At 38.2% G+C, this 18,256-nt stretch overlaps 2 protein-coding genes across 4 annotated transcripts; one reads left to right on the top strand and one right to left on the bottom strand.

Moving 5' to 3' along the window:
* On the top strand, positions 1 to 7,226 carry LOC108677838. 2 transcript variants are annotated; one of them, XM_047882739.1, is made up of 5 exons: positions 1 to 199; positions 937 to 1,021; positions 1,334 to 1,540; positions 1,944 to 2,063; positions 3,051 to 7,226. In XM_047882739.1, the coding sequence occupies exons 1-5, from the start codon at positions 170 to 172 to the stop codon at positions 5,552 to 5,554; spliced, it is 2,946 nt and encodes a 981-aa protein (XP_047738695.1). In that variant the 5' UTR covers positions 1 to 169; the 3' UTR covers positions 5,555 to 7,226. The 2 variants fall into 2 exon arrangements, with proteins under 2 accessions (XP_047738695.1, XP_018021618.1); XM_018166129.2 differs by having other exon boundaries at positions 1,944 to 7,226.
* A 2,793-nt stretch (positions 7,227 to 10,019) lies between these two features.
* LOC108677839 (GMP synthase [glutamine-hydrolyzing]) lies at positions 10,020 to 15,425 on the bottom strand. 2 transcript variants are annotated; one of them, XM_018166131.2, is made up of 3 exons: positions 15,246 to 15,425; positions 14,839 to 14,974; positions 10,020 to 12,758 (listed from the first exon to the last, which is right to left on the bottom strand). In XM_018166131.2, the coding sequence occupies exon 3, from the start codon at positions 12,635 to 12,637 to the stop codon at positions 10,559 to 10,561; it is 2,079 nt and encodes a 692-aa protein (XP_018021620.1). In that variant the 5' UTR covers positions 12,638 to 12,758; positions 14,839 to 14,974; positions 15,246 to 15,425; the 3' UTR covers positions 10,020 to 10,558. The 2 variants fall into 2 exon arrangements, with proteins under 2 accessions (XP_018021620.1, XP_018021619.1); XM_018166130.2 differs by having other exon boundaries at positions 14,844 to 14,974.
* Positions 15,426 to 18,256: the final 2,831 nt, after the last annotated feature.

The raw sequence follows: 18,256 nt of genomic DNA, 5'->3' as shown, positions 1-18,256 counted from the left end.
GGGCTAAATTGCACTTTCTATTCTATGTTGAGGTTTAGGTAGCCTAGTCTTTATCAACTTTTTTTAAAAGAGGTAAAAGTTTAGAAAAATAGCTAATTTATTTGATCTACCAGAAGCTTTTTTTAAATTTTAATATTTTAATATCAAAATTTTATATTAGTACTGTATCATGAAAGTGCTAAAAGGATGTCCAAAAATAGTAAGTATTAGGTTTTAGATACAAGAAAATTATTTAGGAAATACAAATTGTTAACATTCAAACACTTGGAAACTTGTAGTTGAGTTTTATTTTAGCATTACTCCTTTGTTGTTTCAACAATTACTACAATTTACATCTGTTTGCCCTGATTATTTCACCATTAAAGATTTGTTTATTTTCATAATTTAATTTAAAGAAACCTAGAGAAATTACTTTCACATTAACTCATGAAATTAATCAAATAAATTATGGTGTTTAGATAAATTTGGATTATAGAAGTTCTTAATCATCTAATTAATAATATATGCATAGCTACATAATAATATAAATATATGGAATGCTATCTTCAATGATTTGTTTACCCTCTGCAAAAGTATTATTCATTTGCTCTCAGTAAATAATATTGAGTTAGGATTTAAACATGTGTGTAGATTTACAACTTTTTCCTCATGGCAGGACAAGATGCCATGTTGACAAGTCAATGATTTAAAATTGAAAAATTTGCTGCTTTTTTACTTGGTATTTTGATGTTTATAGAGCTGGATTAGAAAGAATGATACTTTTAGGATGTGTATGGTAAAAATGTTTGATAAGAAATAGCATGCTGAAATTGTTTGAGATCTTGCCTACATCTATTTAGTTGAATGACAATTTGTTGAATGGTTCATACAATGAATATTTATTTGATTTTATATTTTGATGCATCTTCAAATTCTTCATTCAATTTATTGTTGCAGAATACACTGCCTTTGAAGTTTGGTAACCTGAAGAGTGATGGTTTGGCATCCCCTATACAAGTACTAGATGGCCAAAACATCTTCGGTAAATACTCCTTGTCTACTGTAGTAAACCTTCTTGGCAGAAGTTTTAACTTAATTTGCTATTGACATTGCCTAAAAGAAGTGAAATGATTGATGGAAGCTATATTATTCTAATTAATCTTTCTTATTGGACAAAAAGCTGGAAAATAATGAATTCTTAATGTAAACTTCAATTTTCTATCTATTAATTGAAGTTTTAATTCAAGCCTAATTGGATTTTAACTCTGCAAAATAATGAGTTTTTGATGTAAACTTAAATTTTTATTGATTAATCTAAGTTTTGAATCAAGGCTAATTGGATTTTAACTTACAGATATATCTGATTTGTGCTATTTCTGGCCCATGAATTCGTCGAGAGAAGAATTTGGCACTTCTGAAGAAGTTTCTGCACTGCCAAGACTTGGGTATTGCACAAAAAAGCTGCAAGCTTCAGGACCACCAAAATTGAGTACAACTTTACTGCAAATATCATCAAACCATAGCACAGTCCAAGAAGAAACCACCAAATTGTCAACTACAGGTACAGAATTGAGTTTGAAATATTGTGGAAATAGCAGTAGAACAAATAGTAACAAACAAGTAGCCATGTTGTTCTCAAACCGTTGGATTTGCTCAAGGAACATCTACTAATTCTGACTTGTCCAACAGCTATATTGCCTCCCATGCTTCTTGTCAACATGTTTGCAAACATCCATGCCAAAAAATTCTGTCATAGAATAGAAGTGTTGGCACTGAAGAAATAGGCCTCGGCCTGTTGCTGATTCCTCTACTTTTTGTGACTTGCTTGATTCCCCTAGGCAAGACACCAGTTATGGTGCAGATCGATTCTAAAATAATACTTGGTTGTGATAAACTTAATCTTGATACAACACTCCATAATGACGCTCCATTCTATGACCTTGAAATTTTCAAATGTTGTGCAGGTGGACTGAAAATGAGTGCAGGGAGAGTTGTGTCACAAAGAAGCCATGGCAACGCAGACTACGGCAAGCGAGTGCAGCTCGAAGAAATGATCAAGATTGAATTAACTCAGGATTTGAACGGTTATTACATTCATTCTCGCGAGGAAAAAGCTACCTCAGATAGCATATTGATAAACGCTAAAGAACGAACGACAGTCTCTAATTTTGTGAGCTTCACTTTGTCAGACAATGAATACGATGATATTCACTGCAAGATTGCCAATTCTAATGACATTTCTGAAGATATAGGTGAACCTCTTGAACCCAGTCTGCGTTCTGCTTTGCATGTCACTGGTCGCTCTGGCTCCAAAGTAAAGGAACGCTGGCATTCAAAGGGTCAAGTATCTTTACCCTCTACATTGAACAAAGTTCGCGAATCTTCAACCAAGCGAAGTACCAAACCGCATAAAAGTACTACTTTTCTCACTAATCATTTTTGCAAAATTTGTCTGTTAGTTTTTCCAACTGTTGCCAGACGTAATGCGCACATGAAATTACACAGGGCAAATTATCAGTGCAAGTTTTGTGGCAGAAATATCTGTTCGGAAGGACAACTCTTCAGGCATTTCGAGAAGGTTCACCACTTGATGTTGGTGGTTCCTGAACTTGAATTTCGGCGAATATCTGGTCGATTTCAAATCACTGCGACGCCAAAGTCAATAAATTTCGATGGAAGTAGCGCAGTTGACTTTGATAGATCGCAGTTGTCGAACTTATTAGAAGTTTCACAAGTGAAGAAAAATGAACCTCTGTCTAGTTCAAGTAATTCGGAGTGTCGAATTACTCTTGAGATTTCTGAGGATCAGGATGAAATAGTAGAAATAAATGTGAACGCAGCAGAAAGCGCCTCTGATGTAAAAAGTGAAGGCGCTACGGCAGTGAGCAAAAATGAAACTCTGGGTACCAATGAAGATGTGGAATCGCGTTCCGAGTTTTGCCGAGGTCTTGAAATTGATGTCAATAACCAAAGTTCAGCTGGTACACATCCTAGGTCGTGCTTATTTGCAAAGCTCCAAGATGAAAAATGTAGAATGCCTTGCATTTCTGACAACGATCCTTTGCCTGCAGGGCCGGCAAAAGCTTCTCTGCTGAACAAGCGACGACTCCTGTCTGCTCATCGACCCACTCACAAACGTCGTCTTCGCGGTGGCAAGCGTAACATTCGACTTGCCAAAGATAAAACTACCAGACGTGTCATTGGGGAAATTCTTACAACGAAAAAAATTACGCGGCTCGACATATTAAACGATGAAAATACAGAGTTTGAAGTATCCATGAATTGTCGCAGCTCTAAAGCCACTTCCACTGAAACGCCCACTGGAAAGCTCTCGCCTTACCAATTCAACTGCGATTTGAAGCCGAAAATCTCGAAGCCTGGCGTTGATTGTAGTAATTGGAGTGACGAACTTTTTGCCCGTGAACATATTAATAAGGAATCGAAAAGTGTGGAGTTTGATCAGAATTTGATTTTGAAAGAGCGAACGCCGGGTTGTGTTACATCTAGTGATAAGATTGGCATACAACCTCCGAGCAAAGAAGATGGTGTGCAGCAGACTACTTATAACCTAAGAAGTAGGCAAATATACTTGAATAAGCAAACAGAAAATAAGATCAAGAGAATTTCCGCATCGAGTGAAGCATTAACTAAAGCCAATAATAATGTTTTATTTCCTGATAACTTTGCCGATAGAAAAGTTGAGACAAATGCTACAGGCGAAGAATCGATGGAATCGCCTTATCCTCCGAAGCAACTCTGTTCTGTTAAAATCATGGAGAGTCTTGGCAAAGTTACGCATTCCATTCCTGAAGCTAAGCGGGGGCTCAAGTTTCATATAAACGCTTCAGATGATAACAAATGTGCTGAGTCAAGTCATGCGATAAAGTATTTACCGGCAATGAAGAAGTCCCGCACCAAGTCCCGACCAGCCATTGTAAAAAGGATTTCTCTTAGTATTCAAGATTCTGTTTCGCGGCTGCGAGCCATGAAACAGGGGCAAGTGGTTCTGGAAAGCGACACCCCACTAGTAACTTCAAGCTATAAACAATTCCGTAAAAAAGACAAAAGATACCCTTGCCCTTGCCCTCACACAGGCTGCCCAAGAGTTATGGCATCGAAAAATGCTCTAAGATATCACCTGGAAACACACATGAAGTTGTCATTTCCGTGTCAAATGTGCGGGAAAATTTTTGGGCACAAATTAAGCCTGAATAACCATATGCTAGTCCACCAGAAGCCTACATTTGAATGTCCACGCTGTGACCGGAAATTTAGGAAAAACTTTCCACTCCAGAGGCATATCCAAGAAACGCATCAGAGGAGACCAGTCCACGAGTGCCAGATTTGCGCTCAGAAGTTTGTGACTTATCGCGAAATGTATTGCCACCGCAAGAAGCATGATAACCGCGGAGGTAGATGCTTTTTTTGCAATGTATGCCGAACGGGTTTTACCAGAAAAACTCACTTGGCAACTCATGTCACGCAACACTCGGCCCGACCGGACACGCGCTTCATGTACCGCTGTAATTATTGTTCTGATTTGATAGTTTTCAGAACTTACATGTCAGTTAAACTCCATTGCTTACAACTCCATCCCAACGATCAACTCCCGACGGCCTTCGAATGTAGATTGTGGGTTGTCAAGGGCACAGATTTGGTGAGAGATAACTTGAAAATGCGTCTGCCACAACCTCAAGACAATTTTGAAGACGATTTTTCGTTTTCAGACCGACCTGGCGCTGTTAGTCGCTATCACCAAGGATCTGTTGAAGCATTTGGCAATGAAGGCGACATTTACAGTAGTCACATCGAGACGAAATACATGGCAGAAGCACCTCACAGGGAGAATTCTCGGCAAGCCCCTCGTGTCATCTATTTAGCGGAAGGTTCTGCCGTAAACGTTGCCCTGGATTCTAGTGTGACTGCGAATGTTCCGGGTGTTGAAGGGATTCAAGTTGGTTCCCCTGTGGATCGGTCGAGCAAATCCGTCAAACCCAGGACTATTTTCCCGAACAGAAAGATGGACGACGAGCTCTGCTATATTAATTCGAGCTCATACGGTAAGTCGGAAATGGAAAGGACTTTTGATGTTTTTGACTCGCCTACCCATGTGTGTGGCGAAACTCTTTCCCGTGCGTACTTCGACGTACCTAATTCTTCAGCAGACCCTGTAAACACCGCAGACGTTTCTTCTAAAACTGATATCTCTCCAATTCAACCTGCCGACAGTAAATTTTGTTGCTTTGATGTTGGTCCGTCTGATATTCCCATGTCTGATGTCTACGTTGACCTCGAAAATTCATTTGTAGGCCAAAATGTCGAAGTTCCTTTCGCTCTTGATGAGCCTGAATATTTTCTGGACGGCAAAATATCCGACACTCTCAACAGCTACAATGGAACAGATCGTAACAGCGTGAAAGTTGATCCCTTCCTTGATTTTTGGGATACCGAGTCTTCTGAAACTACAAGCTTTGATGGGAGTGGTCTTGCACTGGAGAATTCCAGCTTTTGCGATGACGATAAAAGTTTTGAAAGCGGTTACGCCAGTGGTTGTGCTAGCTACATTACACCGTAAACTCCGTGGAAGTCTGTCTAATGGTGCTTATAATTGAATCTTTTTGAAAGGAATAAGCTATTTGATCTTCAAAACCGTTTTGCTGTACATTTTCTTCCCTTTGCGCCAATACATGAATAGCATTGAGGAAAATGTGTTCTTATTCTAACAGAACAGCGAGGCAAACAGATGCAAACAGAACGCTACCGTATTCATCAATAATGAGTCTGTTGATATTGCTTCATGAGAGCGTCGCAGTCGCTCACGGTGACACCAGAGCTGCGACCCGTAACACAGCAGGAATAATGCAGCTACTAATTATAAAGTTGATTTCATGGAAAGATCATTCAGTACAGTGAAACTAAAATAATTCCTAAAGGTTGATGAATAACGTATTAATTAGAAATTTGATACAGTCAATAAATATTTTTTATGTCCATATAGTGATAGCGTTATTTATTCTACTTTTTCCGCCCTGCACGGTTGAATTTTATGCCTATTTTCTTGACATGATATTATTGAAGTTAATGTTGTGCGATAAAGCTTAACGAGCTCTAAACTAATTCATTCATGTTACGGATAATCTCAACTTGTGTATGATTTTTGCCTTGAAATATGTTAATTTTATCTCTATTAGCAAATATGTTAGTCTTATCTCTATCGGTTGAAAATAGAACGAATATAGCCAGTTTTATGAACGTTTAAACGCTCTGCCTCACAGCTTTAGCTGTGATGACTTTTTAGGTAACCTGCATAAAATTAATTTATTTTTTAAGATAGTATTTGTAGAATAGTTTTTTCCTACTTAATGGGCATTTGTGTGTTAGTGTTACGAGCGTTTATTTTTTGATGGTTTACCAATAGTGTAATTTTGCCTCTACTGTATTTTTGTGGCAACAATTGACGGAACGCCGTAGGCGCTATCGTCTGTTGCTCCTCGTTCATGTTTCGTTATATTTACTGTAATATGGTAAATGTTGCTTTTCGTTGTATTTAGTGTAAACTGAAAGACGTTCTCTTCCGCTATTCGAGTCTGCGTATCGGCTTTTGCGTCCAAACCAGGTTGATGACATGAGTAGTTGTTAGGAGTTCGTTTTTTCCTACTTTATACTTCAAATCACTAACTTGTACATCACTATTGATACCAGTAGAGTCAGTGCAAGTGAGCGACTATGTATTCATGCACACAGTTTGAGTTCACAAACCCATAATCTTTACTGCTTTTACTTTAGAGGCAACGCTCGCTTTTCAGCGGTAGAATATACAAAAAAGAATCTAGTAGTTATTAACATGTCAGCATTTTTTACTTGTGAATGCATTTATTTGTTCAGACGAGTTCACTACACCGATCAGATAGATCGAACGTACGTTTGCGTGTCGCCTTCCCTAAAGATTTCTGATGGGTTACGGTCATCTGTGAGCGAACGTTTATTCATGTACGTGTTACTAGGTAGCTAGATAAGTATTCGGTTCATTTTGTTTGTTCTATTATATTTATTTGCGTAAAAATGCTTTTTTAGAGTAATTGGCAAGAAAAGCGTCTTCTATTTGCTGTTGCTTTTACTTTAGAGAACTGCGTTTACAAATGTTCACATTCTTATAATAAAAACTATCGTAAAATGGACATTTATTCAGTTTCAACAGACAGGACCGCAAGGCAACTGCCCCACTATAATCAGGCTGTTTAAAGATGATCGAGTTAAACTAAATAACTCAGGGATTGCGGTGCAAACTGCGCTCTTATTTCTGACATTTTACTACAGCCACTTGAAGGCATCTGCTAGCAAATGAAAACTCTAATTTACTGGCGCTGTAGGTGGTGCTCATTTTAATTGATTTTCCAGCTTTCTAAATGTCTTCAGGTGCCAATAGCAATAATTTCAAATTTGATTTTAAAGTCTGTGGGTTTTGATCACCTCTGCATATAAATTCCTAATATTCAATGCAATTTTTTTCTAGTTCAATTTAGACTCATCCGAGCAACCGATACTACTCGATTGACTGCACAATTGCCCTATGCGAGGAATACGCGAGCAAATACTGTCTACATATGGACTGTCTACTGAATACTGTCTTCCATATGTAGACAGTATTTGCTCGCGTACTCCTCGCATAGAGCAATTATGGAGTCAATATATAGAAGTCTTCGCTGCAGTAATGCAACGACTTCATGCTTCAGATACTCAGATGCGGCGATAATAGAAGTGGGGGAAGTATCAGCAGCTGCTGCTGCCGTTCTCATCGAAGTACTAGACACACAAGGGGCAAATTTTATCGACGAAATTCTGGGCTTGATGAAATTCGATTGGTCTTTTAATAAAAAATTTTATTTCGTCCATGAAATAAGTTATACAATTAGTAATTTTGAAGGAGAGACTGGTGCCAGCAATACATAGAATGCTGTATTACGGACACAATTATCCTCTGGATTTCCAATCTACTTGCTCGCGTTATTACATCATAATAATGATTATACGAGTTGGTGCTCAAGTAACAAATCAAGCTGCACGAGGCCATATTACACGCTCAGCTACGAGTGTATAGTGATAGAAATAACCTGATACATAAGCCGAACCTGTCAACTTGAAACAGAACTAAGCTGCAGTTCAAGATGAAAAAACTGAGCTGCAGGAAGTGCGAGGTGTAAAAACAAGTGTGGTCTCGAGATGAGTTGCGCAACAAGAGATAAACTTTCGTCCTAATTTAATACATCTTACCATCGTGCGGACTCAACTGCAATACATTCATGCCGTCAAATGATCCAAGCATCGACTTCGTTCATGTACATTAAGCGTGAGCAAATCATAACGGCGCGACCTTATAATGAACTGAACAGGTTTCGAGCGCGTAACAAGTGATGCCGCAAGACTAATAACTACGTATTAAACGCAATTGTTGAGGAACATAGAAACTACTACAAGCATGAAGACCGCGTTCCCTGATCAACGTACAACTGATGTTGTCCTTCATAACAAGCTAAATACGCAACAACTTCACAATAAACAATAATTGGGCTATTACATTCACTGAATCGAGGCCATTTTTACATTCTAGTTCGTTTGAAGCAGCAATGGCAAGCGTAGCTGTCCTGACATGTAGCTCCGGACAATTTCGTGTCCTCCTGAGCTTAACAGTTTGTCAGCAATCAAGTTTCCCGATTAAAATTAAATTATACGTTGACTGGCAAATGCATCAGTAAACAAATTCATCGGGCGTTGCAAGGTAACAATGCTGTAATGTACGCATTTCCTTCACTAGTTTGCTACTACGCTTGGGGCACAGGAGCTATTCATGCTATCGTTGTTAGAGTAATTAGAGTTGTAAATGTGCTTTAACAGAGAGCTTCTCTGATAGGTATCACAAGGTCAAAAATGGATTGAGGACCAAGAGCGGCGCAAGTTATTTTTTCTTTAATTCAAGTGATTTACAGGATATTGAAGTAACTTTTACACACAAAAAATTCACCATTACGTAGCATGATCCATCACTCTTACCCCACGCAGTCCAAGCGCGTCCCAGATATAAACAACCTGAAGACTTATAAAAGACATCGTCAAACTCAGCTTGCTCAATGACCACAGCCAAGCGGGTGACTGAAACCATGCATTTTGAAGCGAAGCTTGGGAAAGCTACGAGAGCAAATAGTCGATGTCTATAAAACTAAAAAATTGTCGGTTTTATTTCATCGAGTGTCAAGTCAAGACCTGGGGGTGAGCAATGCAATTTTGTTCTAGCCATGCGAACGACAATGCCCAACAAAAATAACATTTTATCGACGACGTTTTTAGCGAGTATATTTTTAAAATCAGTGGTGGAGTTAGTGTTACCAAAAAAAAACATTGAAAAATTATTCGTAAAGACGCCCATACATAAAAATAATAAGCCTACAATATTACAAGAAAAATAGTCAAAATGAGCATCACACTCAGACAGAACCTGAGTTATCCATCCCAGTAGCATGAATATAGTGAATTTGTAGTCATAGGAACACAAGAATCGTCAATGCAATAATAGGATGTCATTTTGTACATCAGTTTGTGAAGAGCTTACATTGAATACATCACATCTGAGTGTTAATTAAGAAGACCAAGTACGTCAGAAATAGTCAACGTCACAAAGAAAAATGAAAAAAATTCAACCTCTAACGACTTGAACAATAAATTAAGTGAGCATTAAAAGTTTAGGAAATACGTATTTAATCGCCATAGCAGAGTATTGAAAAGAATCTACAGATGCAACAAATTATGCATTGGATATCTCTTCAATGAAGAACATCTCAGAAGCGCAATCTAAAAGCTGGCTGCTGGCTTTGAAATTTAGTCGCTAGTTCATTTTATTCAATGTGGTCAAATAAGTTGCAATTATTTAACTAACTGAAAGCAAAAGGCGTTCAAGTTTTCTAACTACATAGACGGGAATATTGAAGTCTGAGCTTAATTATCAGCTCGAGACTGAAATGAGAACAAGGTAAAGACATAGTAGGTCAAAACTGCTGAGGGTACTGTTCGCAAAGGTCAAAATATGATATAGGCTACATTTAATAATGAAAGTTTAGCAAACTAAAGCAGGGAGGGATCACACGAAAATAAAACATTCGCGATCAATAAAAAAAATCCAATGGAACGCTAACAGAACTCCAGATTCCTTTGGTGAATGCTACAGCCGAACGTTCAGGTCATAAATCAATGTAGTGCAGGATACCTAACTATATTATACCAGGAACAAATTAACAGTTTCAAGTTATAAATACTAAACAAGAAATTAGACTCGACAGCCGACAGAGTTCCACCTAGCCATTCTAATAGGGCCTTAAGATTAAGTCAGCGACACTATGTAAATAACACCAGTTATATTTGGACAGCTAGTGCAGCACTAAACAAATTATAGGAGTTCCAAAGTTCGGCCATTCGGAGACACTAAAAAGTCAACATTTATTCTTAAACAACAGAGGAGCATAAAACTTGCAGCTAAGTTCTGACCAACAGTTTTGCATGTCAATCGACTTGACAGTCGCTACCGAAATGGTCACTCCCACTCTGTGGTTCCCGGCGGCTTGCTCGTGAGATCATACAAGACTCTGCTGATGCCAGGCACAGAGAGGATCTCAGCCACCATTTTATTAATTACTGTTATGGGAAGATGCTTTGTTGGAATTGCTGGCCGGCCAGTCATGAAATCTTGAGTTATGAACGGACGTAAAACCACACTGCGTTGACATGAACCTGAACGGCATGCATGCGGATCTCTGTCAAAGTGAACGGGCAAAAGAACAACCGGCATTTGTGACACTTTATCCATACATCCCATCTCTGACAACACCTGAGTGGCAAGGTAATCTGCTTGTCGTATAGTATCAACAACATTTGGGGTGAGAAAAGTGGGGGTAATTTCCTGTACTAATTCCTTCACACAGCCGCCAAATATATAACAAACTCGGTTCACGTTATGGCAAACCTTGGGTATGAGTCGGGCCAGTGTTAGCAAACTGTCCCAAATAGGCTCTGCGTTCATTGACAGGCCAACAACATAACTGTAGCTTCGGCTGTCTCCTTGTACACCCACACTTCGTATTGGCAGTAAAGTTGCTTGCAAGTTCTGCATACTTATCTTACGCAAATCTTGCCTTTCACTTTCAGTTGTGCTGGCTTCAATACGAGGTAATAGAGCATGTTTCTTCTCAACACTGGCAGCAAAATCAGTGAGAACTTTAAGAATAACCTGAGTCTCAACGTGATCTCTATCCACAAATGGACTGTCAGCACACAATATTCTGATAGCTAAACCGGGTCCAGGAAATGGATGGCGATCAACAAACTCACTCGAGAGCCCTAAGTCCTTGCCAATCTGCCTGACCTCATCTTTATGGAAGTCTTTCAGTGGTTCGACAACTCTTCCCTGACTTCGCAAGCTTCGCACTAAGTCTGTGTCATTGTGATGCGTTTTAATAGTGCATGCGTTGGTGGTCACCAAAGAGCTGGCACTTTCAATAAGGTCAGGCCTCAGTGTTCCCTGACCAAGCAGCACTTCATTGGGGTCCAGGTTGAGGAGCTGGATCAGATCATTGGCCACTCTGATGTAGGTGTCTCCAATGATCTTGCGCTTCTCTTCAGGGTTGGCGGTACAACACAAGTAGTTTGTGAGGTGCGCACGTTCGCCATTGATAGAATTAATAGTTGTGGTAGCGTCCCTGAATTCATTCCATGCATTAATAACTTCCAATTTTAAGCCTAGCTTTTTCAGACTTTGTTCCACTTGCAGGCTTTCATTTTTACGCATGAAACCATTGTTGATATGAACAGCAATGACTTGCTCAGGACTGAGTGCCTTGTGTAGCAGTGCAGCACACACAGTCGAGTCTACACCACCACTCACCAACATCAAAACCTTCCTGTTGGCCACCGTCTCTTTAATGTATCTAATGCACTCGGCCTCGCGGCTCTCGATGTTAAACGTACCAGTACAGCCCGAAATTTCATACAAGAAACTACGCATCATCTCCATACCATGCTCAGTGAGGTCAACTTCTGGGTGAAACTGTACACCAAAGAGTCGGTTCTTTTCATTAGCAATAGCGGCAACGATGTTACCAGAGGTAGCCACTGCTTTGAAGCCTGGTGCAATTTTATCAACGCTGTCACCGTGCGTGAGTAGCACGCACTCTTTATTGTTCAGCCCTTTGAAAAGTTGGCAATAATTATCAACCTCGATTGTATACTGGCCATCTTCTCTCTCACTTTTCTGCACTACAGTTCCACCAAATTCTCGGTTCATAAGTTGCATGCCATAGCAGATTCCCAAGACAGGAACATTAATTTTGAAAATATCCGGATCATAAGCAGGGGCATCTTCCGAGTTGATGGAACTTGGCCCGCCAGAAATGATGATGGCTTTGAAGCCAAGCTCCTTGATGGAGTATGCAGGAGTATCCAAAGGTAACATTTCCGTTTCAACATTTAGCTCCCTGACTCTTCTGTCGATGACCTTGGCATATTGGGCGCCGGCGTCAAGTATGGCCACTCTCTCACGTCCTCCATGAGCAGTGGGCGTCTTTGGACCACCTGCTATGTCCTGGTCGACGCCATGTTCATCGCTGTCCCCGTTCATCGTGTCTTGGACCGTCCCGTGATCGAGATTTGAGTGATCTGAAATGACGTCACCGTTGTCGTAGCCACGACCTCGGGACTCAGATCTATTTTTACCTTTGCTGCTCTGGTTCCCAATGGTTCTGCACGACAACAGAGTAAGTTTACAATCATGATAATATGAGCTAGAATGACTTAGTTAATCTCAGTAAGTAATTACTTCTAAAAATAATTTAAAAATTGAAGAAGTTCACTAAATTTTGGCATGCAAGAAAACAGAAATAAAGAATAAAGGGCCGACAAAATAAAAATAAACCTTCACTTTTGGAAATAAAATATTTACTGCATAAAATTGTCTACAACTTGGACTTTTACCTCCAACATAGGCCTCCTTAACTGCTAAGTCAGTGAGCTGAGGGAAACATATTACGTATATCAAATACATTGAGTTCCACAAATTCAAAAATCCCATCATCATGAACTACACAAATCATCAAAATCACATAAAATGTTATGAATAACATGTAATTTTACTAGGCAAATTGAGTACTAGAAAATGAGAAAAGGTAACACACACTTTTTGCGTGGAAACATTTAGACAACCACGCAAGCTCCCACTTGGTTGCTTTAGCTTGACCACCTCAATATAATTGTACCGACAGTTGTGGTAGATAACCTGTCTCTGTAAGGGGAGTGTCTGGCGATTTTTGTATCATGGTTATTTACGGACGAATCACTCTGAAAATTGGTACACATACCGTATGTAAAACAGAAATATAAGACTTTTTCTTTGTGTACATTTTTCGAAAAAATTGACAGAAAACGTGAAATTCTTAGAAAACGGCCAAAGAAGCGGCGTACAGTAGAAATTTATTTCCTCCTAGGATATTTAAGCTACAACATCGAGACGCATATCATTCGATGCGTAAGGACCATATCTAAAACTGCAGTAGCCAATTTTATAATTTTTCATTTTTGTGGGTGTGGAGGCATTTTTCGTAAATTTTACGGAAATTTTTTCAATTTTACCCCCTGTCACCCCCCTCTTTTGCAGAATAAAATCCAAACTATAGCGAAATTATAAAAACGCGCTACTCTAGTTGCAGATATTTTTTTGCAAATCGAACGGTATATCTCTCATTGCTGTAGCTTCAAAACTCTAGGAGGAGATAGGTTTTCAGTTACAATAAGTGTGAATGTTCAGAGAGCGCGACAAAGTTCCGATCACCTCGAAATAGGCATTCAAGGTGGCATGGATACAAGACTAGACGTTACTGGAGCTAAAATTCAGTCAAGGATGGTAGGAACGACTGTATGAGCACCATCCAGCCTGACAGCAGCCGGGTAACTAAAGAGCAGCGTCTCAGCGTGTGCTCAGCAGCGAATTTCCGTCCATCTTAAATGTAAAAGAACTCCACCACCCCTAACCCTTTCGCGATCTATCGTGAACGCATAAATCAACGTATAGAGATGGTTTTGTCACCATTGGATAGGTCACAATGTCAGCTTTAACATGAGACTAAAAACCGGAAAAGCCAATATCCAAAATTTTTGGCCAGACGCTCCCCTTAAGCATGACTTGTTCTTATCAAGTTTAGTCCACTGTATATTTTATCTTTCAATTTGTTTCCTGAACAATGCAGTAACTCTAAAGCTTAGCTTTGTACCACGGAATTCATTGAAAGAAAAAGATGAATATAGAAATGCTAAAAATATATGTTCAACAGTTTATACAAAATCTGTCTACAGCATATTATACATATACATAATTTAGAAGTAATGAGGTAATAAAGATATTGAAAACCAAATAACAAAAAATTAATTCTTTTTTTCTGTAACAGATTGGATTTATTCACGACTCAAAATTTTGTTAGATATCCATGAACCTCAGGCAATAATGACAAATACTGGTAAATACTTTTGGATCACTGAAGAGGTTGTATTGATATGTAATGCCAAATTAGTCATTTTTCATTTATTGAACAGAAAGCCATATATATACTGTGGATTAATTCCAACATAAATTGCAGGTGATATATAGTTTAGGTGTCAGATTTTCATCATGATTTTCAAGTAATTGATACATTATCTCATGAAGGTGTATTTAGAGAAAAATTATTTGCAGCACATCCAAGTAATAGCTTTAAAATTGAATGAAGTGCAGGAAGATTGGAGTATTAGCTTCCAAGAAATGCATGCATTGCAGAGAACATCATTACATACCATACCTAATAGAGCTACTGTGTTGCAGATGTAATGCAGGTGCAGAGAGGTGAGGAGATGAGGTGGTTAAGGGGAGTTTGCTGGTGCTGTTTTCGGCTTTAGTGCCCCCACAACACCTGCACCGCACCAGGCCACACTGCAAACAAAATATACAATCAGATCTTGCCAATGACATTCAAGAAGGCTCTTAACATGAAAATCAGTCACTATAATTGGGATACCTAACTAGCTTTTCAAACAGCTAGGTATATATATCTTTCCACAAATAAGATAAACTTTCTTTGAACATGGAAATTAATCGCGTCTGTAAAACATTGATACCATCAAAAATTTCTAATCCAAGACCATATTATTTCTGCTCTCAAGGAATTCTACTGATATTTGAAAATATTGCATGTTTATCTTACCAGGAAAGAAATAATTGGTTGTATCAAAGGCGCCGTTGCATCTGGTGGGTGGCCGCAGTCATGGAGTACAATCTGAGCAAGCTCTCTTGACTTAAGTGTGCCAGGTTTATCTCCAAAAATTATTAGTAATGCAATCGAGACTAGAATTGGCTAAGATATTAATTCAACATGCATAACATCTGAAAATAAATACACTTATTTTAATATTGAAAAATGAATTCATGTGTGTTGATTTTAGAAGATGATAATAGATGAGCTGAAATTATTTTCATTATATTCTGCTATCTTAACAGGATTGCAATTAGCTTTCTATAATCTACTTTTTTGTACATTCAAGAAAATTTTACAAGTGGAACCGGAACTGCCAAACAGGGTAATAAGGGATGAGCGGGGTGAGTCGGGACAGTCCTCTGCCATGGCATAAAAATGTTATAGCAGAGAAACTAATTGAAATATTTCAAAATTAAAAATAGTGGCATAAACTTAAACATTTTTCCTATCTATATCTGGGTCTTTTTAACCTCTCCTAGGTCTTGGACAAATTTATGGCCAGACTCCCAGCAGGTCATATGGCCAATTATCTTATGGCCAAGGTAGTTCCCATCAAACGGGATAATAAGGGATGGGCGGAGTAATTTGGGACTGTCATCCCACATTTCGTAGAAATGTTTTAGCAGCTAAACTAATTAAAATATTGAAAACTAAAAATAGTGGAGTTAAGTTCAACATTTTTACTATCTATGTAGCATAAAGCAAGTTCTGAAATCATACATTTACTACCTTGAAAAAATCCCTGAAAAAAGTGTGAAAAGTGTTTTGGAGAAATGTACCTCTGCTAAGGTCTGTAGCAAAAAAAAAAAATAAAATATTCACCGTATTAAAAATTTTTACTTAAAAGTTGCACACAGGTGCTGGCTTAAAAACGTGATTGACAGAATTTGCGTAATCTCATTCCCCCAAAAAATGGTGGCCATTTCCGCATGATGGGGTAATAAGGGATACCCCTAAAAATGCATTTGCAGCAGAACCGCAGCTAGCAAAGGCTCCAGTTAACAAAAAAAAAAAATTAACAACAAAAAAATTTTGATTACATTTATCTCGCTCATTGCAAAAAAATTTCACTCAACAAAAAATTAATGCATCATTGGTCATCACAATATTGTGCATAGAATGTCAGATAGATTGTGCACCTGGCAACATAGAATGAAAAGTAATTAACCTAAACTACAATTCATTTCTCCAAAAAATATGATGGTTGTCATGAAAATATTCCTTTCTGTTTTTACAATCTATGTTTAAGTATGTTTTTACAATCTTCTTTCGTTATACCGTCAACTGGGATGACTTTGCCATTGGGGTGACTTCGGCCAACGATTATGATTTTGTTTTGTGGCCATTTGTTTCTGTTGTAGTTGTGTTATGTTATTGGAACAAAATGGTACCCAATATAGTTTTTCCTTATCAATCGATTGAAAACTGTTTTGTTTCATTAATTTTATATCCTGCTTGACCAATATAATCTGAATGCCACAGTAATGTAAAGAAAAATAGAGCTGAGTGCAAACTTCAATATTTTGAGATACAAAACGAATTTTAGAACCAGATTTGTTTCACTTATTTTGATATCTTGTATAATGATTATAACAATGCCTATATGTTTTTTACCAAATGTAACATATATGCTTAACACGTTGACTATGTATTGGTACATATGTCATATGCTGCATATGCATACCACGAAATGTATTTCTCCAGGAGGTAGTGGTACATAATTCAGGTTGCCTAAAATCGGCCAAATCCAGGAACAAAAAAGGCCAAAAACGGCCAATAATTCAATGTATACCAGTTTATCTGTAGGTTCCGCTATAAAAATTCCATTTATTTTCATTACCCCCTCAGAGTACCCCCTCCAATTTTTTTATTTTTTGGTTAAATAACTCCAGGTTTTGATGCATTGTAGTAGAACTCTTCTAGTTACATATGCAAATGACAAATTTTAGGAAAGTGTCATAGTTTGCAAATGGGGGGCGCCGCCCCCAAATGGGGTAACTTAGACCACCTAATATCAGCCCTGACGGGGTAACATAGACCGGCTTGGAAGTTAATATAAAATTACCATATATAACATATTTTATGTTTGACAGCCTATTTATGTTTTTCTTCATGTTTCAGACTCTACAGAGTCTTATATATGGTAATTTTAACTTAATTTCCAAACCGGTCAATGTTTCCCCATCACGGCTGCCATTAGAGTCACATTTTGCCCATTTGGGGCAGCGCCCCCCATTTGCAAACTATGACACTTTCCTCAAGTTTGTCATTTGCATATGTAACTAGAAGAGTTCTACTACAATGCACCAAAACCTGGAGTTATTTGGAGTTATTTTACCAAAAAATATAATTGATTTTACCACCCGGTCTAAGTTACCCCAAGAGCTGGGGTAACAAAGACCACCACTTTTTTTGAAATTACATAAAGACTATGAGAGGCAGGAGCCAGCAATTTATGGTGAGTGAAGCTAGAGTATAGACCTGTATTTTGCATGTTTCAATTCAAGTTTAATTTAGCTAGTAAAAAAATGGCATCATTTATAAAAATAAAAGTGGTCTAAGTTACCCCATTTTACATCAATCAATATTCTTTGTTTTTAATCAATTTTTTTCTTAACTGGAGTCTTTGCTAACTGAGGTTCTACTGTAAATGTGCTTTCCGGGGTGTCCCGAATAGCCTCGGGGGGGTGTCTCGAGTAGCCCCGCCGTGCGGAAATGGCCGCCATTTTTTTTTTGTAATGAGATCAAAAATCTGTCAATTACGTTTTCAAGCCGACACCTGGGTGCAACTTTTATGTAAGTAAAATTTTTTAATACGGCAAATATTTTTTTTGCTACAGACCTTAGCAGAAGTAACTTTTCAAAATAGCGTTTTTCACCATTTTTTTCAGGAATTTTTCAAAGCTAGTAAATGTCGTATTTTTTACTTCCTTTATACTACATAGATAGGAAAAATGTTG

The sequence above is a fragment of the Hyalella azteca genome, unplaced genomic scaffold (assembly GCF_000764305.2).
Source record: "Hyalella azteca isolate HAZT.00-mixed unplaced genomic scaffold, Hazt_2.0.2 contig11199, whole genome shotgun sequence".
Taxonomy (NCBI): Eukaryota; Metazoa; Arthropoda; class Malacostraca; order Amphipoda; family Hyalellidae; genus Hyalella; species Hyalella azteca.
The sequence above is the reverse complement of the archived record's forward strand: the minus strand, read 5'-3'. Positions and strand labels throughout refer to the sequence as shown.

Excerpts from the sequence above, each read along its gene's own strand:
- LOC108677838 (XM_018166129.2), top strand. The coding sequence starts at position 170 with ATGAAAGTGCTAAAAGGATGTCCAAAAATA. Across the intron at positions 1,022-1,333 it reads AGATGGCCAAAACATCTTCG|ATATATCTGATTTGTGCTAT; the intron begins GTAAATACTCCT and ends TTTAACTTACAG. Across the intron at positions 1,541-1,943 it reads CACCAAATTGTCAACTACAG|GTGGACTGAAAATGAGTGCA; the intron begins GTACAGAATTGA and ends AATGTTGTGCAG.
- LOC108677839 (XM_018166131.2), bottom strand. The coding sequence starts at position 12,637 with ATGAACGGGGACAGCGATGAACATGGCGTCGACCAGGACATAGCAGGT.